The 18,978-nt window shown below is 38.7% G+C and overlaps 1 protein-coding gene across 1 annotated transcript; it reads right to left on the bottom strand.

Annotated features, from left to right (window-relative positions):
- Positions 1-686: 686 nt before the first annotated feature.
- LOC121384336 lies at positions 687-15,717 on the bottom strand. Its single transcript, XM_041514684.1, has 7 exons — positions 14,889-15,717; positions 14,620-14,674; positions 12,244-12,421; positions 11,269-11,480; positions 8,995-9,252; positions 7,157-7,843; positions 687-1,572 (listed from the first exon to the last, which is right to left on the bottom strand). Exons 1-7 carry the CDS (start codon positions 14,895-14,897, stop codon positions 1,316-1,318), a joined length of 1,656 nt encoding a protein of 551 aa, XP_041370618.1. The 5' UTR covers positions 14,898-15,717; the 3' UTR covers positions 687-1,315.
- Positions 15,718-18,978: the final 3,261 nt, after the last annotated feature.

The following is an 18,978-nucleotide window of genomic DNA, read 5'->3' as shown; positions in this document are numbered from 1 at the left end:
GACAAGACACTGAGACGTAAAACTGTTTTAGAGTTGGTACCGCGATATAAATCAAGCATTTCCCAGCCTTTGTTGAACAAAATCAATTCACATTACTGTTAAAACTGATAACAGCACATCAACATATCAAGATATCCAGGTAGCAGGTTATTTAATCTAACTGCAAGGAATGCCATATCACATTAAATCGATTTAATGTGGCAGTCTTAAAGTTGTTTAAAGTTAAAGTCTGTTTAACGATACCACTAGAGCACATTGATTTATTAATCATCGGCTATTTGGGTGTATAACATTTGGCAATTTTGACAGTCTTTGAGAGGAAACCCGCTACATTTTTCCATTAGGTCAGGTCAGGTCATAGGGCTTAACGTGCATATTCAGAGCAAGCTATTTTAGCGCACGCCTGTCATGGGCACAGGTGCCGGCCGGATAGGAAAGTGTTGGGGTGGGTGGGAGATATAAGTAATAATATACGACTATTCATTGGAGACGATTTATCTGGCAACAATTGGTTACCAAATATATGTAACAGAGAAAAAAATAATGGTAATTTTGACAGGCTACGTGTTTCCATTAGTAGCAAGGGATCTTTTATATGCACCATCCCATAGACAGAATAGCTTATACCACGGCCTTTGATATACCATTCGCGGTGCCCTGGCTGGAACGAGAAATAGCTGAATGGGCTCACTGATGGGGACTGATCCTAGCTAGACCGACCGCGAATCAGGCAAGCGCTGTACCACTGGGCTACGTCCCGCCACTAAAGTTGTTTACTGACAAAAATATATTTATTAATTTTTATTGTGAAATGTAAACATCATACTTTGAATTAAATGCCGATAAAAAAAGTTTAACCAAATATTTTCATTTACTGATATTTATAAATTTATTGCAAATAATACCTAGGTGACCTACTGATTAATGGGTGACGTCAGTTTCAAGCTGAATTGCGTCTCCACGTTGACATTGACAAATGACGATACTGAAATTCATTCAACAGTTTATCAGTGTTAGGACTAGAGGAGGTCCAAATGATGTACTGAATGCTGCATGCATTTAGCGGAGGTAGGGGCAATGGTCGATTGCACTACCATTTTTTTTTTTTAAATTGCATAAAAGTCTCCTAGATTTATTTAAATAAGCACTTTTAGTCCAATTAAAGAACGTCGTATATTATTGGTCCTGATTTTATTATTATTATTATTATTATTATTATTATTATTATTCCCTCACCCTAGTTTTTAGGTTATGTTTGGTCCTTTAACTTTAGATAAAGAGTCGACAGGACGTAAAAACAAAAAACATTGTCATATCATTTGAACCAATTGTTTACGACGTAATGGGCAAGCTGGATCAAGTTCGTTGCATCGAGGATCAACAGGATCACGAAAAACAGAGCGATGTTTAAACATCCAATCGAACCAATCACAACGGCGCTCGTGCGAGAATCTACTGCTGACGTCATCTTCCGACGGTATGACGAAAGGGAGATTCTGTTCAGTATTAGACCATTGGTGTACGATGTCGTACCGCCTTTAGCTGAAGACGCTTCTTCCATGAAAGTACATTCTGCAAATAAAAATGGGTTTTTTTAGTTTTAAAAAAAAAAAGTGACCAATTACGGTTCAAGTCGGCTGTCCTGGGCACACACCTCAGCTATCAAAGTTATAAAAGGAATCAATGCTGTTATCTTTTTGGTTCTCATGTGATATCTTGGTTGTATCTCGTCTCTCATAACTCTATGTTGAGTGGCTTTTAAAATATTAAAATATTATGTATTACATATATATATATATATATATATATATATATATATATAAATAAAGACGTTTATAAAATAATGAATTGAATTGAATTGTGAAAAAAAGTTAAAAGTTTGTTTTGTTTAACGACATAACTAGAGCACATTGATTAATTAGTCATCAGCTAATAAACACATTTTATTTTTGCCAAAAAATATACATTTTGTAGGCATACATACATATTTATATATAAAATAATATAATGTGCACACTGCGGGGAATGGTATGTAGCATAGGGTTACAATCAATAAAATTCTATAGTAAATGGGTAATGCATGCATAGCAATAATATACAGTATAATAGCATACGTCATGTATCGATGTTGTCTGTTCTATGCGTGGTAGCAGTTTTCAAATATTTACACAATTTAATTAGCTGTTTTGAATTGTCGCTGGACAGTAGTTGCGTTAATTTAAATGTCGATGGTTTATTGTAATAAAAAGATTTAATATATTTATCTCTTATGTTACTGAAGAAAGGACACACTAGAACAAAGTGATATTCGTCTTCTACTATATTCATATTGCACAGATGACAAATTCTATTATTCCTGTCAATATTGTGGTATCTGCCCGTTTCTATAAAGAGATTATGGGAAAATAATCTGTATTTACTCAAAATATGTTTGTATTTCAAGGCAATAGGTTTCTGAAGATAAGGTTGTAAGCAATAATTATTAACAACGAATTTGTATAAAAGACATTTTGGAGAATTGTTGAATACAGCATACATACATAAATTTATCAGTCATTCTCTGTTTGAATAGTGATATAAATGTATTGCGATTTTCTACATTTTTATTTTACCATATGTGACCAAAACCATTAGTGAGAAGCAGGTCTCTTATTTGAGTAACCCAGTTAACAGAACGTGGTTTTCTTATGCACTCGTCATATAGGGTATTATAACACTCTTTCAAAATACAGTTATCTGTATTCAACAAATGTATCCAATATTTAACCATACAGATGTTACTACTTATGTACAAAGGTGATCTACCTAATTCAAAATAGACCATCATATTAGTAGTGCTCCTTTTCACGCCTAAAATACGTTTACAGAATTGTAAATGTAGGATCTCGTGACTATTTGCTTTGCTAAAACCCCAAACTTCACAGCCACAGCTATTGGATGTCAAACATTTGGTAATTTTGTCATATAGTCAGAGAGGAAACCCGCTATATTTTTTCTATTAGTAGCAAGGGATCTTTTATATGCACCACCCCACAGACAGTATAGCACCTCTTGTGAAAAGACGGTGATGCAAGATTGTAGCTTTAACAAGCTCTCTTAGATGATCAGAGAGAATCGGAGTGTGTCACATTTTTGTAGTTCCAGTTCTTAGTGAATAATTACATTTGTCCGTATTCCGTCTACTTGTACGTATACGTAAAGTTACAATGCATAGAGTGGTCGGATATGCACACACGTAGGTAGCAGGCACGGTGGCTAGGGGGACTCTAGCTCCCCAATAATCCGAAAAAAAATTAGTAGTAGTAAATCTTAAGGTAGAGATGAATTTTACTTGTAGAATGCAGGAAATTTAATTTCAGGACATCTTGTTTTTTAAATTTTACGGTGGAGCATACCCCCGAATCACTCTGGAAACTGCTTTGAGCCCTCGGTCTGTCAGCCCCCACCCCGACCCCACCAACTCTCAGTCAGCTCCCGAAATGTCTACTTGCTTCCACCGTGCCTGCGTAGGACGGATAAATGGAATCTTTTCAAACCATTTGCATAGAAAGGTAGATTTTATGTGTTAATAACCACGGGGGTTTCGAACACGCCTATCCCGAGTCCGACCTCCGATATGATCGGGGGCTTGACTCGGGACATAGAAAATGATTGACGCGAATTACAGATATATAGACGCATGCGGACCACGGACAATAGAATCTGCATCTTATAGAGCGGGGACGTGTAGAAAAACTGAGTCACATGTGCAATATTGAGTATAGTGTTTGACATATACATGTACAGCACATTTATTTATTAATCATCGGCTATTGGATGTCAAACATTTGGTAATTTTGATATGTAGTCTTAGAAAGGAAACCCGCTACATTTTTCCATCAGTGGCAAGGAATATTTTATATGCACCATACTACACACAGGACAGAACACACCACGGCACTGGCTGGAACGAGAAATAGCCCAACGGGCCCATCGACGGGGATCGACCGTAGACCGACCGCGTACCATTTGGTTACGTCCCAGCCTATATATACCAATATGAAAGACATCCTTGGGAATATAGTTTTACTTGACATCTACGTTCACGGCGCCTTGTAGGAACCAGTTGTAGGTCTCCTACTGCCTGGCCACGCCCAGTATATGTGTGTGTCCGGAGAGAATAAACGTTTAACGTTTGTTTTGTTTAACGACACCATTAGAGCACCTTGATTAATTAATCATCAACTGTTAGTTTGTGTTTGTGTTTAACTACACCACTGGAACACATTGATTAATTAATCATCGGCTATTGGGTGCCAAACACTCTTAGTCATCAGAAGAAACCCGCTACATTTTTCCTAATGCAGAAAGGGATCTTTTATATGCACTTTCCCACAGACAGGAAAGCACATACTACGGTCTTTGTCCAGTTGCGGTGCACTGGTTGGAATGAGAGAAACAACAGTTAGCTGAATGGATCCACCGAGGTTGTTCGATCCTGCGACGCAAGCACCTCAAGCGAGCACTCAAGCGACTGAGCTAAATCCCGCCCCAATACTCTCTATGCATTTCCCCACAGTCGGGACAGCACATACCTCGGTCTTTATTATACCAGTTCTGTGCACTGACTGAGACCGAATCTTTGACATCCAATAACCGATGGTTAATTAACCAATGTGCTCTGGTGGTGCCGTTAAACAAAACAAACTTTAACTGACTGAGACGGAAAAACCTAGTGGGTATGCCGAGAGGGTTCGATCCTACGATCTAAACACCTCTGACGAGTACTCTACCGACTGAGCTAATTACTACACTAAGTCAACGAAACTCACTACCAGATACGCCTCTCCGAAGAAAGGAAAGAAGGAAGGAAATGTTTTATTTAACGACGCACTCAAGACATTTTATTTACGGTCATATGGCGTCAGACATATGGTGAAGGACCACACAGATATTGAGAGAGGAAACCCGCTGTCGCCACTTCACGGGCTACTCTTTTCGATTAGCAGCAAGGGATCTTTTATATGCGCCATCCCACATACAGGATAGTACATACCACGACCTTTGTTACACCAGTTGTGGAGCACTGACTGGAAAAAGAAATAGCCCAGTGGGTCCACTGACGGGGATCGATCCTAACCCGACCGCGCATCAAGTGAGCGCTTTACTACTGGGCTACGTTCCGCCCTGTCCGAAGAAAGTGTCAGTCGAACACCATCCCAGGCGTTTTTGGATGTTGTCCAGATACTCAGTCTTTTAGGTAGTTTATACCAAATCAGTTCTTATTGACAACAATGTTGCGTCTATCATTAAAACCGGCCTCGTGGCAGGCCATCGGTCTACAGGCTGGTAGGTACTGGGTTCGGATCCCAGTCGAGGCATGCGATTTTTAATTCAGATACCGACTCCAAACCCTGAGTGAGTGCTCCGCAAGGCTCAATGGGTAGGTGTAAACCACTTGCACCGACCAGTGATCCATAACTGGTTCAACAAAGGCCATGGTTTGTGCTATCCTGCCTGTGGGAAGCGCAAATAAAATATCCCTTGCTGCCTGTCGTAAAAAAGAGTAGCCTATGTGGCGACAGCGGGTTTCCTCTAAAAACAGTGTCAGAATGACCATATGTTTGACGTCCAATAGCCGATGATAAGATTAAAAATCAATGTGCTCTAGTGGCGTCGTTAAATAAAACAAACTTTACTTTTTTCTTTCTATCATTAAAATTAATATAAGTAGCTATACTGGCTTTTGCACCCAATGTTAGATGAATGTGATGTAATATAAGTCAATGGCGTACGCACAATCACTCATTTACTCCACGCACACTGTGACGGAACATGCTCTTAATTTTGTTTTCGCCTGTGGCGATATTAATTGTTTTAAAAGGACGTGTGCAGTTCCAATATGCACTTAGCCCAGGTGAGCACTTTGTTACGTAATACCTCCGCGCGACCGTGGTCGAGCTGTGCATAATACACACCCAGCCCAGGTGCGGAGGCCATGTGGCCAGTAGTTACGTAATACCTCCGCGAGTACGGCTTTTTATGACCGTGATTTGGCGACTAGGCATCAGCAAGTCTGACCATCTAAGGAAAATACACGTCTCGGTCACTGTGGAAATATCACTTGTAGGTATTCGGTACCGCGATGTGCCCCCAGGCGATATTTGGTTTTATGATAAATAGCTAGGGTTTTAGAGATATCGGGGAGAAACATATTGGAAGGCTTCCAGGGATCGCTGCCCGTCCGGACTGGTACATATTTTATTTCTGCTCTGTGTATAACCTCGATGTGATTGATGTGACTTTAAATATTTTAATACTGTATTATACCAATATTATTTAGACGGTGCTGCCGGTCATCTGACGCAGTAAACTGTAGGCTCACTGTTTTATATATATAAAGCTTAACCAGTCATCCTAGAGGACCTAGGTAAACTGTAGGTTATTGTCTTTATTGTGATAGGTACCAGTATTAATTCTGTGTTACAAGGTTACTGAATGAGTAGTTAGGGGTTAATTAAAAATTAACCAGTTAGGAATAGAGTTGTAATTCCTTTATTAATTCAGTTCCCCTGGAAGCGTTTCTCAATTATCACACGAGTGGGTGTTGTGTCACGGTGAAGTGATTAGAATATTGTGTAAACTAGACACCTAGAGATTAACTAATTAAGTGATCAGTTCTGGGTTGTTATTATTTGTTGTTGTTAATTAACTACTGCGGCAGTACATTTGTCAGCGTAGGTTAATACAGATTCCAAAGTGTATTGTGTTTTTGTTGTGTTTTCTAGTGAACTAAACGTGCTATATTATACATACTTTATATAAGATCGTATCTCTGATCATACCTAGAGACGAGCCACGCGGGTATAACTGCCTGTTACGGAGAGATCTAATAGGTATACAGTTAGGAGAGATATTTGGACAATCGCGTTTCATTCTGTTACGGGTATTATAGGATCCCCGTTACACACACACACACACACACATGCACACACACACACACACACACACACACACACACACACACACACACACACACACATACATACACACATACACATATCATGTTAAAAGATGTTCAACACTACTCTGACATTGCAACAGAATAAAGTAATGATTATACTGTCCCAGTGGGACAGTATAATATACTGTTTCACCAAGAAACAAAAATGACTACCTGGACTATACAGCGAAGATGTCGCCAACTCGGTCTGTTCTGTCATCGATGTTTCTAACTCCACCCAGGATGCACACGACATCGTCGAGCTATCTCTGTCCACCGGGCTATCACTGTTCATCAGGCTATCTGGCACACTGGATGATGGGAATATGTTCACTATTGGAGAAATGTTCACTGTTGGAGAAGAGTTCACCGTCGGTGAAGTGTTCACCGTTGGAGAATTGTTCACTGTTGGGGAGATGTTGACTGTTTGGGTAATGTTCACTGTTGGGGAATTGCTCACTTTTGGAGAACTGCTCACAGTTGAATAAATGCTCACAGTTTGGGAATTACTCAATGTTGGGGAAATGCTCACGTGTGTGGAAATGCTCGTTATTGGGGAAACATTGATTGGTTCAGAAACCGTGACTGGTACGGAAATGCCGATTGGTGGAGAAATGCTGATCGGAATAGATAACCCTGATGGAACATCTGTCGAGGGTACTGGCAATGGATCCGGTGTGAAAGTTGATGGATAACAGTCGCAACTGCAACCCGGAGTAGACGCCTGAGACGGTGTGGATGACTGGGTTATCAGCGTGGAGGACGACGACACTCGGTCCTGGCTGGGCGGTGCTGAGCACGTGTACCCAGGGAACGGGTTCGTATCCCGGTACGTCATATCACTGTATGTAGAGTAGTCGTCTACAAAAAGAAAAACGATGGCTCGTCAAATTTCGTCGAATTTAGTATGAATGAATGAATGAATACATGAATGCATGAATGAATGAATGAATGTAGGAATAAATCAATCAATCAATCAATCAATCAATGATTGAATGAATGAATGAATGAATGAATGGATGGATGGATGGATGGATTGGCTGATATGAATTAATGAATGAGCGAATTAATGAATTAAATGAATGAATGAATGAATGAATGAATGAATGAATGAATGAAAGAATCAATCAATCAATCAATCAATCTATATATCTATCAATATTTAACGACACCTAATACCAAAGAAAATGCTTTATTGGGTGTCAAAAAAAAACCCAAATTGGGATCACAATACAGTGTATTGAGTTGTGCTAAAAACTACGTTAATTGAAATAATAAACAGAGCAACAGTTGTTTGATCTTAGAGATTAGGAAATAATAGTCACAATAATAAAAAGAATGTCACTAAATGATAGACAGAAGGATAGCAGCCACAAATGGTACAATAAGAAGCACAACAAGACCAAGAAACAATCACGAAAGAAAAAGATGTGTTTTGTTTAACAACACCACTAGATCACATTGATTTATTAATCATCGGCTATTGGATGTTAAACATTTGGTAATTTTGACATATAGTCTTAGAGAGGACCCCCAACATTTTGTTTTAGTAGCAGCAAGGGCTCTTTTATATGAACCATCCCATAGACAGGATAGCACATAACACAGCCTTTGATATACCAGTCGTGGTGCGCTAGCTGGAACCAATCACAATAGCTGCAAAAAAAACAAGAACACGGCATCAAAAACGTGTGTGTGTTTGACGTTATTACAATGGATCAAAAATCAATGAATAGATAAGCTGTCATTTCATTTCATTTCAACTTATTTTCGTGCTTATGTCCAATATATCTTATATACAGTTGTTAGTTCGTTAGTGGTTAGTGAGAGAGAAAAGGGTGTAGTGGCCATACACCTACCCATTGAGCCCTTAAGAACTCACTGTGGGTTGGAGCTGGTACCGGGCTGTGAACCCTGTACCTACCAGCCTGCTGTCCGATGGCTTAACCACGACGCCACCGAGGCCGGTGATATGTTGTAAGTCACACTCGAATGTAGAAGTTTGAACTCACAGAAAAAGCATCGTTTGATGGCTGAGACGCTGGACAGATTGAACTTCATCGCGGGGAGGGATTCGCTTTCTAGATACGGCTTGTCCCGTATCAACACGAGACACTCGTTATTTTCCGTGAAGGTGAAGGCCGCACACTCCACGTGCAGCGCGTCTTTAGTCAGGCAGTGGTTCTCACACCCAGCAAGATCCATCAACCCCGCGCTAACCAAACTTCCGGTTATCCTTTTATGAGTAAAGGTATCGAACCAGCATTTCTCTGAAAAGAAAGGAAACAAATAGGTGTTTTAATTAGGTATCCGTATAGATAATTTCACCACTTGATCTAGATAGATTAAAGTGTGTTTTGCTTAAAGTATAAATAATCATGATTTTCGTCGAATCTGGTAATGGACTTTTTTAATGCTTATATTGATTTAGGAACTTTGGATAGGTATTTTTTCCATAAAGAACGCTTATTTTTGTAATAATACTCTTTTAATAACACCACTAGAGTACATTTATTAATCATAGGCTATTGGAATGAATGAATGAATGAATGAATGAATGAATGAATGTTTAACGACACCCCAGCACGAAAAATACATCGGCTATTGGGTGTCAAACTATGGTAATGCAAATAAATAAAGTGATGATCAACATCAATATAAAAATTCAAGAATTAAACAAAAACAGTGTAAAGTACTGTGCAAAAACACAAATATCACAGAATTTTACGGATACTGAATTTTACTCAAAACTTCAATTTTGTGCTGTATTGGCCATTCTCAAAGAGAATGTTACACCCCTGCACCACGGTGACATAGGCTATTGGATGTCAATCATTTGGTCCTTGTAACGACGAAGCCAGTATTGTATACTGAGGGGTGCCAACTCACTAGTGTGTGTGTGGGGGGGGGGGGGGGGGGCGCAACCCACACTATGTATATATGTATGTATGTATGTATGATTTTGTCAAATTTAATACAGTTAAAAAAAAAAACCATCCCTACGAACCTAGCTGTTTCTTGCTGATGAATTGTACCAATATTCAAACCACCACTACGAATCTAGCTGTTTCTCGCAGATGAACTCTACCAATATTCAAACCACCACTACGAAATTAGCTCAGGGATGAAAGTGACTTTTCCCAAAAAGGGCTGAAATAATTTTATCAAATTATGGATATGTCTTTGGCCGAGGACGCGCTGGCGTAGACATGCTGGTTTTTACTCGCATGCTTTTTCAAGTGTGATTTGCCTTTTCCGCCGTATTTCACCCTGTCATTGCACCAAGCATAAACGGCAACACCAGGTTGACCGATTTTGCGAACCTACTCGCATTCGAAAACAATACCACCATTTTGTCCAACATGACGCGACCAATGTATACGATCTGCGCATTGGTCTCGCGCAGATGATACTTCGCGAGACAAATCTGGCCAATGGCGAATAAACAAATATGGCGGCCACAATGGGCGCAGCCATGTTAGATCTAAGGTCTCACTACACAGATGTCATCTGCCATTGAAACCCATGTTAAACTGCCCAACTTCAAGTGAAGATTGCCCATAGAACGGGTTCTCGTTGGCACTAACAACATACACCATTGCAAACATACATTATATAAGCATTTATTTTCACTCCAAAATTGAGAACATTTCCGTCTCAGTTTTTTGCTATATGACCGCATCTGGCTGTAGTACCGGTCCGAATAGGTGGTTCATTAACCGATTCACTCCGGCTGTCACTTGCGCTATATACCCATGTCCCAAAAGGTCGATGCACAATATTACAAAATAACATGGGCAAAATACAGCCAGAAGGCTTACCATTAAACATACATATTGTTTTAATTCTTCACCATTTGCTAGAAGTGAATATGTGACCCATAACATGTGTCCCAGTTAGGAACTATAGTGGACCGTGATGAATGAACTGTCACCCGGAAGTGATCTGTGTAGTGAGACCTAAAGTTGGATCTAAACTCCGGAAATTTTAGGCGGAACGAATGAAAGTTGAAAAGGGGCGGATTTAAAAAAAAAACATTTGGCGCAACAAAAAGGCGGAATTCCGCCGAAAGGCGGCGAACTTTCATCCCTGTTAGCTGTTTCTCGCAGATGAACTGTACCAATATCCAAACCACCACTACGAACCTAGTTGTTTCTCGCTGATGAACTGTACCAATATTCAAACCACCACTACGGACCTAGCTGTTTCTCACAGATGAAGTGTATCAATAATCAAACCATCACTACGAACCTAGCTGTTTTTCACAGATGAACTGTACTACGAACCTAGCTGTTTCTCGCAGATGAACTGGTAGCTACGATCACAGTTGATGGTTTTCCAACTCAGGTTGCTGTGGTCCACACGGATGCACCTGTGTTTTGTCTGGGAGTTTGGCTCGTCGTAGTACCACAACGTCCAGGTTCCCACGGAACTACAGTCCGTCCAGTTGTACCTGCCAGTGTCTGTGTAAAACATCCCCATCCATAAATCGTCGTTTCTGAAGAAAAAGATAACATTAAAGTTTATTTTGTTTACCGCCACCATTAGAGCACATTTATTAATTAAACATGGGTTATTGGATGTTAAACATTTGGTAATTCTGACGCGTAGTCATCAGAGGAAACCCGCTATAATTTTTCCATTAGCAGCAAAGGATCTTTTGTATGCACTTTCCCACAGACAGGAAACCGCATACCACGGCATTTGATCAGTTGTGGTCCACTGGTTGGAATGAGATTTCTTAAGAAGAGAAGAAAACGTTTTTTATTTATTTATTTGAAAAAGGTTCGTGTAATATCTGGGCTGTGGCTATTCGTTATTTGTAATTGAGTATAATTATCCGCTAAACTTCATGGGCGGATCCTAGATTTTGTAAAGAGGGGTCGAACATTTCTGAAAAGGGGCAACTTGAGTTTGTAGAAGGCAAATGAGCCGAGTTCCAAAAGAGGCGGGAATTGGGAGAATGCTAGCAGGAAATTTTAAAGAAAAAAAAGATAGTCACTGACGCGTTTGTAAGGCAGTTTAGGTTTGTATATTGTGGACGATGAACTTCTTTCTTAAAGTCATTAAAAGGGACGTCACTGGACCCCTGTGACCAATTCTATAACAACCTTTATGCAAGTGTTTGTTGTTGTACTACGTTATAATAATGTTTATTTCCGTGCAAACATCTTTACGGATTTGGGGTAAAAAAAAATACAAAAAAACAGAATATACATATTTGCGTATTGCCTTTTAACAATATCTGGAATAAAACTTACATGAGGTACCGCGCCTTCCACTCTTTGACTACAACTCGGAGAGCTTGGACCTTAGTACTATCCTTCAAAGTGACCAATCGGCTGTTCTCTTCCCTGCATTTGTGGTTAGCCTCGTTCCAAGTTCTTGCCTTAGTATGGAGATACAAGGCTACCGGTTCGGAAGGTTTCCCCGTAATTTCTGAAAACACAGTTATTCTATAAAATATGTTGAACAACAAAAGAAACGCGAAAATTTAAAATTTAAAATTGTTCAGTTCGAATCACGTTTAGTAGTAGTAGTAGTAGTAGTAGTAGTAGTAGTAGTAGTAGTAGTAGTAGTAGTAGTAGTAGTAGTAGCAGTAGCAGTAGCAGTAGCAGCAGCAGCAGTAGTAGTAGTAGTAGTATTGTTATTATTATTCTTATTTAATTGCATAAATGTTTTAGTAAATGTTACAAATATTGTAAGAGTTGTAATAAATGCTAAGTACAATTTGAAATTATATTTTCTGGATTAGTTTATCCTACTAAAACTAATTATTATTATGTTAATCTATTTTTACTAGATGGAGATCCGTTTTCTATGAATGTATAGGTCAGATGGCATTAAGACGTATCTTCAGAAATAAGAATGGACGGAAACGTCTTAATGCCTTCTAATCTATTTAGACGGCATTTCATTGGTTCATTCTCTCAAATGGGCGGAGCATGCAGCACTACGAATTAAGACGGCTTTTCGGTCGTCCATCATGATTAAAACAGACAAATTAAAAATCTGCGATTGGCTGAAATGGGTGGACAACGTTCAGTTGCCGTCTATGTGGTATCAAAACGAATCACGAAAACATAATTCAGACGACATTCTTCACTGTGGGCGAGTTGTGATGGGAGGGGTATACAATGTATTATGACCAGTATTGGGTTTTTAAAATTATTATTGCACACAAAGATGGGACATTGTTGTTATTCCAAAAACAGTTTTTATTAGGGTGGTTTTTTCTTACATCAACCTCAATTGAAATCATTGATAAAAATCACTTAAATTGTTTGCTGGTACAGGATATAGTTTGTCAGTGTTGTGACGCATAGCATAAAATACCAGATGCCATTTAGTTACAGATAGCCTCTACATATCTTGATCCGACAGTTTCGTATTGTTTTATCTTACTTATGATAACATTAAATGACGTGAGAAATCAGTCAACGGTATCACAGCAAAGATGTTATTAAATTGTGCAACTCTTCAGTAAGACTGAAAGAAAGAAATGTTTTATTTAACGACGCATTCAACACATTTTACTTACGGTTATATGGCGTCAGACGTATGGTTAAGAACCACACAAGATATTGACAGAGGACACCCGCTGCCGCCACTTCATGGGCTACTCTTTTTCAATTAGACTGTGACAAACACTGCATTCTAAACCTTGGCTCGGCGCCATATAACCGTAAATAAAATGTGTTGGGTGCGTCGTTAAATAAAACATATCCTTCCTTCTAGACCTTGCAATTCTTAAAGTGAAACGTAAAATTAGCCATGATGCCATAGCATCACAAATTAGTGTAAGTTATGTTTTAGCGAGATGCATATATTTAAAGCATATGACTTTTAAAGACGTACTCAACACATTTCTGTTTTTATTTACGGTCGGACAAACTTATGATTAAGGAGAGGACACCCGTTGCAGCCACTCCATGGGCTACTCTTTTCGATTAGCAGCAAAGTATCTCTTTATATGCACCACCTTACAGATAGGATAGTACATACCACGACTTTTGCTACATCAGTTGTGGAGCACTGGCTGGGGTGAAAAACAGTCAATGAGCACACCGACGGGGATCGATCCTCGATCGACCGCGCATCAGTCAAATACTTTACCGTTGGACTATATCCCACCCATATATAACTATGACTACTACTTATTGGTGGACCATTTGAGTTATTTCCCTTTACAACTATTGTTCCACGACTGCCTTATCACTGGTATGACCGGCCTCGGCGGTGTCGAGGTCAAGTCATCGGACATACGGCTGGTAGGTACTGGGTTTGCAGCCCAGTACAGGCTCACACCCAGAGCGAGTTTTAACGACTCAGTGGGTAGGTGTAAGACCACTACACCCTCTTCTCTCTCACTAACCTCTAACAACTAACCAATTATCCTGGACACATAGCCGAGATAGCTGATGTGCATGTCCAGGACAGTGTGCTTGAACTTTAATTGGATATAAGCGCGAAAATAAGTTGATATGAAATTAATCACTGGTATGTGTACACGGAAAGAGTATCCTATGTAGCGGAATATGGTTTCTTCTCTACTGAATAACTATTTTATTATTGTCGCTATATATATATATATATATATATATATATATATATATATATATATATATATAACTTACCTTTAAATACCATGATACAGAAACACAGGACCATCAGGATGGTATACTCAACGATCTAAAATACAATCAAGCAGGAGTTTTATTGCTATAAAATAAATGCTATACATTATATACATATATGTCTATACATTATATTTAATATTATTTAGAATCCAACGCTTCGTGGATCCCTGGTTCATAATGACCGTTACATATTAATTATATATTTTCCGTTTTACACACTATTTTTAAGTTATTGGGTTTTTTTTTTTTTAAATGATTCATCTTACCTTAGGCATTATCTAGGAGAAGAACCCTCCACAAGATGTGCATATGTTGAATCAAATTCAAGTTTTAACATCCAAGATTAAACATGTAATTATATTCACCGTCTCTCACTGGGCATAAACTATCTACGTAAAAGCAGTAAAATGTCAATTGTGTTAACATTTCTTAAAGAGAACAGGTAACTTTGTTCATCGATTGCGTGGGTATTGTCATACCTTTCAGATCAAAAATACCCCGGACGCGTGAGGTATCTTATGCAGTTTGCCTGCATGCGTTGTTACAGTGTTTGATGTCACAATGGAAAACAACCGTGCTTATGTTAATAGAAATATGCAAGCAATTGTTTCATGCCAAACTCGAACATTACACCATGACGCACATCTCATGAGTTTTTGTGTGTAGTTAGTGTTTTCAATACAGGTTGAGACATTCACTTTTAGGTGTGTGGGTTTTTTCAAAGTTTACCTAGACTGTAAAATGTGTTTTCATATGTCAGGCTGACCTAGACTATAATTATGTTTTAACAGGTCAGACTGACCTAGATTGTAAATGTTGTTTGACTAGTCCTCCTAACTAAGACTGTAAATGTGTTTTCACAAGTCATCCTGGCCTAGACTGTAAATGTGTTTTCACAAGTCATTCTAATCTAGACTGTAAATGTGTTTTCACAAGTCATCCTGGCCTAGACTGTAAATGTGTTTTCACAAGTCATTCTAATCTAGACTGTAAATGTGTTTTCACAAGTCATCCTGACCTAGACTGTAAATGTGTTTTCACATGTCATTCTAATCTAGACTGTAAATGTGTTTTCACAAGTCATCCTGGCCTAGACTGTAAATGTGTTTTCACAAGTCATCCTGACCTAAACTGTAAATGTGTTTTCACAAGTCATCCTAACCTAGACTGTAAATGTGTTTTCACAAGTCATCTTGGCCTAGACTGTAAATGTGTTTTCACAAGTCATCCTGACCTAAACTGTAAATGTGTTTTCACAAGTCATCCTAACCTAGACTGTAAATGTGTTTTCACAAGTCATCCTGACCTAGACTGTGAATGTTGTTTTCACAATTCATCCTGACCTAGACTGTAAATGTGTTTTTACAAGTCATTCTGACCTAAACTGTAAATGTGTATTCCCACGTCATCCTGACCTACACTGTAAATGTGTTTTCACAAATCATCCTGACCTAGACTGTAAATGGTGTTTTACAGGTCAGAGTGACCTAGATTGTAAATGGGTTTTTTTTACAAGTCATCCAGACCTAGACTGTAAATGTGTTTTTACAAGTCATCCTATCCTAGACTGTAAATATGATTTCACACGTCATTCTGACCTAGACTGTAAATGTGTTTTCACAAATCAGACTGAAGTAGTTTGAAAATCCACATATCAGCCTGAAAATAGCTCGGTCATTGTGACCTAAATAGTCTAAATATAATATAAGTTAGATTAAACTATACTATAAACTATATGCATAAGTCAGGTCGAGTTAGGTTGTAGTATTATACTATACATACGAAGGTCTTGGTGCATAGGTTGTAAAATATAGAAACACATGACATACGTTACACAAAGGGATGTTGCGCTAAATTGTAAAATGAATATACGACATACTGACCTAGCTTGTAAAATGTATACATAGGTCATGCTAATCTATGCACGTCATACGTATCTTGATTGCAAACATGTATACATAGGTCATACTGACCACAGGGGCCTATTTCACTAAACATCGTAAGTTACGTTTTGCACGTAAACGTAAATCTACGACTGAAGACTATTTCACCAAGAAGTGTAAACGTAAGTTACGAGTAAAGTTAGACGTAAATTGTTATATCCAATTCGATAATTCATAAAATGGTGAGACTTTTGGTTTTTGTAAAGTGTTTAACAAATTAACTCCCTTTATTAATCCAGTGATACCCAGTTTTGTTACCTGTGTCATTTGATCGACTCAGGCGGGATTCAGCTCAGTCATTTGAGTGATCCTTGAGGTGCCTGCGTCGCAAGATCGAACCACCTCGGTGGATCCATTCAACTACTTGGGCTTTTTTCTAGTTCCAATCGTGCATCACAACTGGTTAACGGCCATGGTTTGTGCTTTCCTGTTTGTGCGAAAGTGCATATAAAAGATCCCTTGCTGCATTAGGAAAACAATGTAGCGGGTTTCCTCTGTCAAAATTACCAAATGTTTGACATCCAATAGCCGATAAATCAATGTGTTCTAGTGGTGTCGTTAAACAAAAACAAATATTTGTTTTGATCCACTCGATGTTGTATTTTTATTTTTCAAATAGGCTGATAGCGTCCAATAAGACGAGTCTGCATATTTGCTGATATATGCAAATGTATGCAGCAACAAACCAGGCGCTGGTAACCCACGCTATGCCACTGCATCCAAACGTCATCTTGCATTTTGCCTACACAAACAATAAACGTTTATGACGTGTGAAAATTTTAATTGCAGATCCAAGGGGTGGACATGACATTTTTTTATGCAGACCCTTTTTGCAGTATATCTACTACTTTGTTGGAAAACACGAATTACAGTACAACCGTGTGTTGGTATACCGGAAACGGTGGTTTCCAAACTTTATCAAGTTTATTCGTTCTTTCTTTTAAAATGTATAAGTTTTGTTTTGTTTAACGACAGTACTAGAGCACATTGATTTATTAATAATTTACGTGCAAAGTAAGTTAGTAGTATTTCTACGACCGCCTTCGTGAAATGGAGTAAACGTACATGTAGACGTAGACGCACGACAGGTGTAAGTTTTACACGTAAACGTAAATTTACGATGTTTAGTGAAATAGGCTCCTGGGTTGTAAGATATGTCATACTGACATAGATAAGGTATGCACAGGTTAGATTGACCCAGACCGGGTTCATCTCCGTCGTGATATTTAAGACATACCCGTGTAAGACATAACCCATTTGTCACGGGGATCCTATAATACCCGTAACTATCTATTAGATCTCTCTGTATCGAGCAGTATTTACCCGAGTGGCTCGTCTAGGTATGATCAGAGATACGATCTTATATAAAGTATATATTATTATAGCACGTTTAGTTCACTAGAAAACACAACAAAAACACAATACACTTTGGAATCTGTATTAACCTACGCTGACAAATGTACTGCCGCAGTAGTTAATTAACAACAACAAATAATAACAACCCAGAACTGATCACTTAATTAGTTAATCTCTAGGTGTCTAGTTTACACAATATGCTAATCACTTCACCGTGACACAACACCCACACGTGTGATAATTGAGAAACGCTTCCAGGAGAACTTAATTAATAAAGGAATTACAACTCTATTCCTAACTGGTTAATTTTTAATTAACCCTTACTACTCGTTCAGTAACGTGTGATAATTGAGAAACGCTTCCAGGAGAACTTAATTAATAAAGGAATTACAACTCTATTCCTAACTGGTTAATTTTTAATTATCCCTTACTACTCGTTCAATAACCTTGTAACACAGAATTAATACTGGTACCTATCACAATAAAGACAATAACCTACAGTTTACCTAGGTCCTCTAGGATGACTGGCTAAGCTTTAATAATATATATAGAACAGTGAGCCTACAGTATTACTGCGTCAGATGACCGGCAGCACCGTCTAAATAATATTGGTATAATACAGTATTAAAATATTTAAAGTCACATCAGTCACATCAAGGTTATACACAGAGCAGAAAATATAATATTACCAGTCCGGACGGACAGCGATCCCCTGGAGCCTTCCTATGTTTCTCCCTGATATATTTAAAATCCTAGCTATTTATTCAAAACTCTCAGAGACAGCGAATATCGCCTGGGGGTACATCGCGGCACCTCACGTAAAAACCGCACTCGCGGAGGTATTACGTAACTACTGGCCACCTGGCCTCCACAGTTGGACTAAGTGCATATTGGAATGCACGGTCGCGCGAAGGTATTACGTAACAAGTTGCCCATCTGGGCTAAGTGCATTTGGAACTGCACACGGTCCTCTAAAACAATTAATATCGCCACAGGCGAAAAGAAATTAAGAGCATGTACCGTCACACCATTGTAGATAAATTCATCTGATGTGTGT

Source organism: Gigantopelta aegis, chromosome 10 (assembly GCF_016097555.1).
Source record: "Gigantopelta aegis isolate Gae_Host chromosome 10, Gae_host_genome, whole genome shotgun sequence".
NCBI lineage: Eukaryota > Metazoa > Mollusca > Gastropoda > Neomphalida > Peltospiridae > Gigantopelta > Gigantopelta aegis.
Note: the sequence above shows the minus strand (reverse complement) of the source record. Positions and strands in the feature narration are given on the sequence as shown.

Coding starts and splice junctions, on each gene's coding strand:
- LOC121384336 (XM_041514684.1), bottom strand. Junction 11,481..12,243: donor TGGAAGGCGCGGTACCTCAT/GTAAGTTTTATT, acceptor CTTTTTCTTCAG/AAACGACGATTTATGGATGG. Junction 1,573..7,156: donor ATCTTCGCTGTATAGTCCAG/GTAGTCATTTTT, acceptor TTTTATTTGCAG/AATGTACTTTCATGGAAGAA.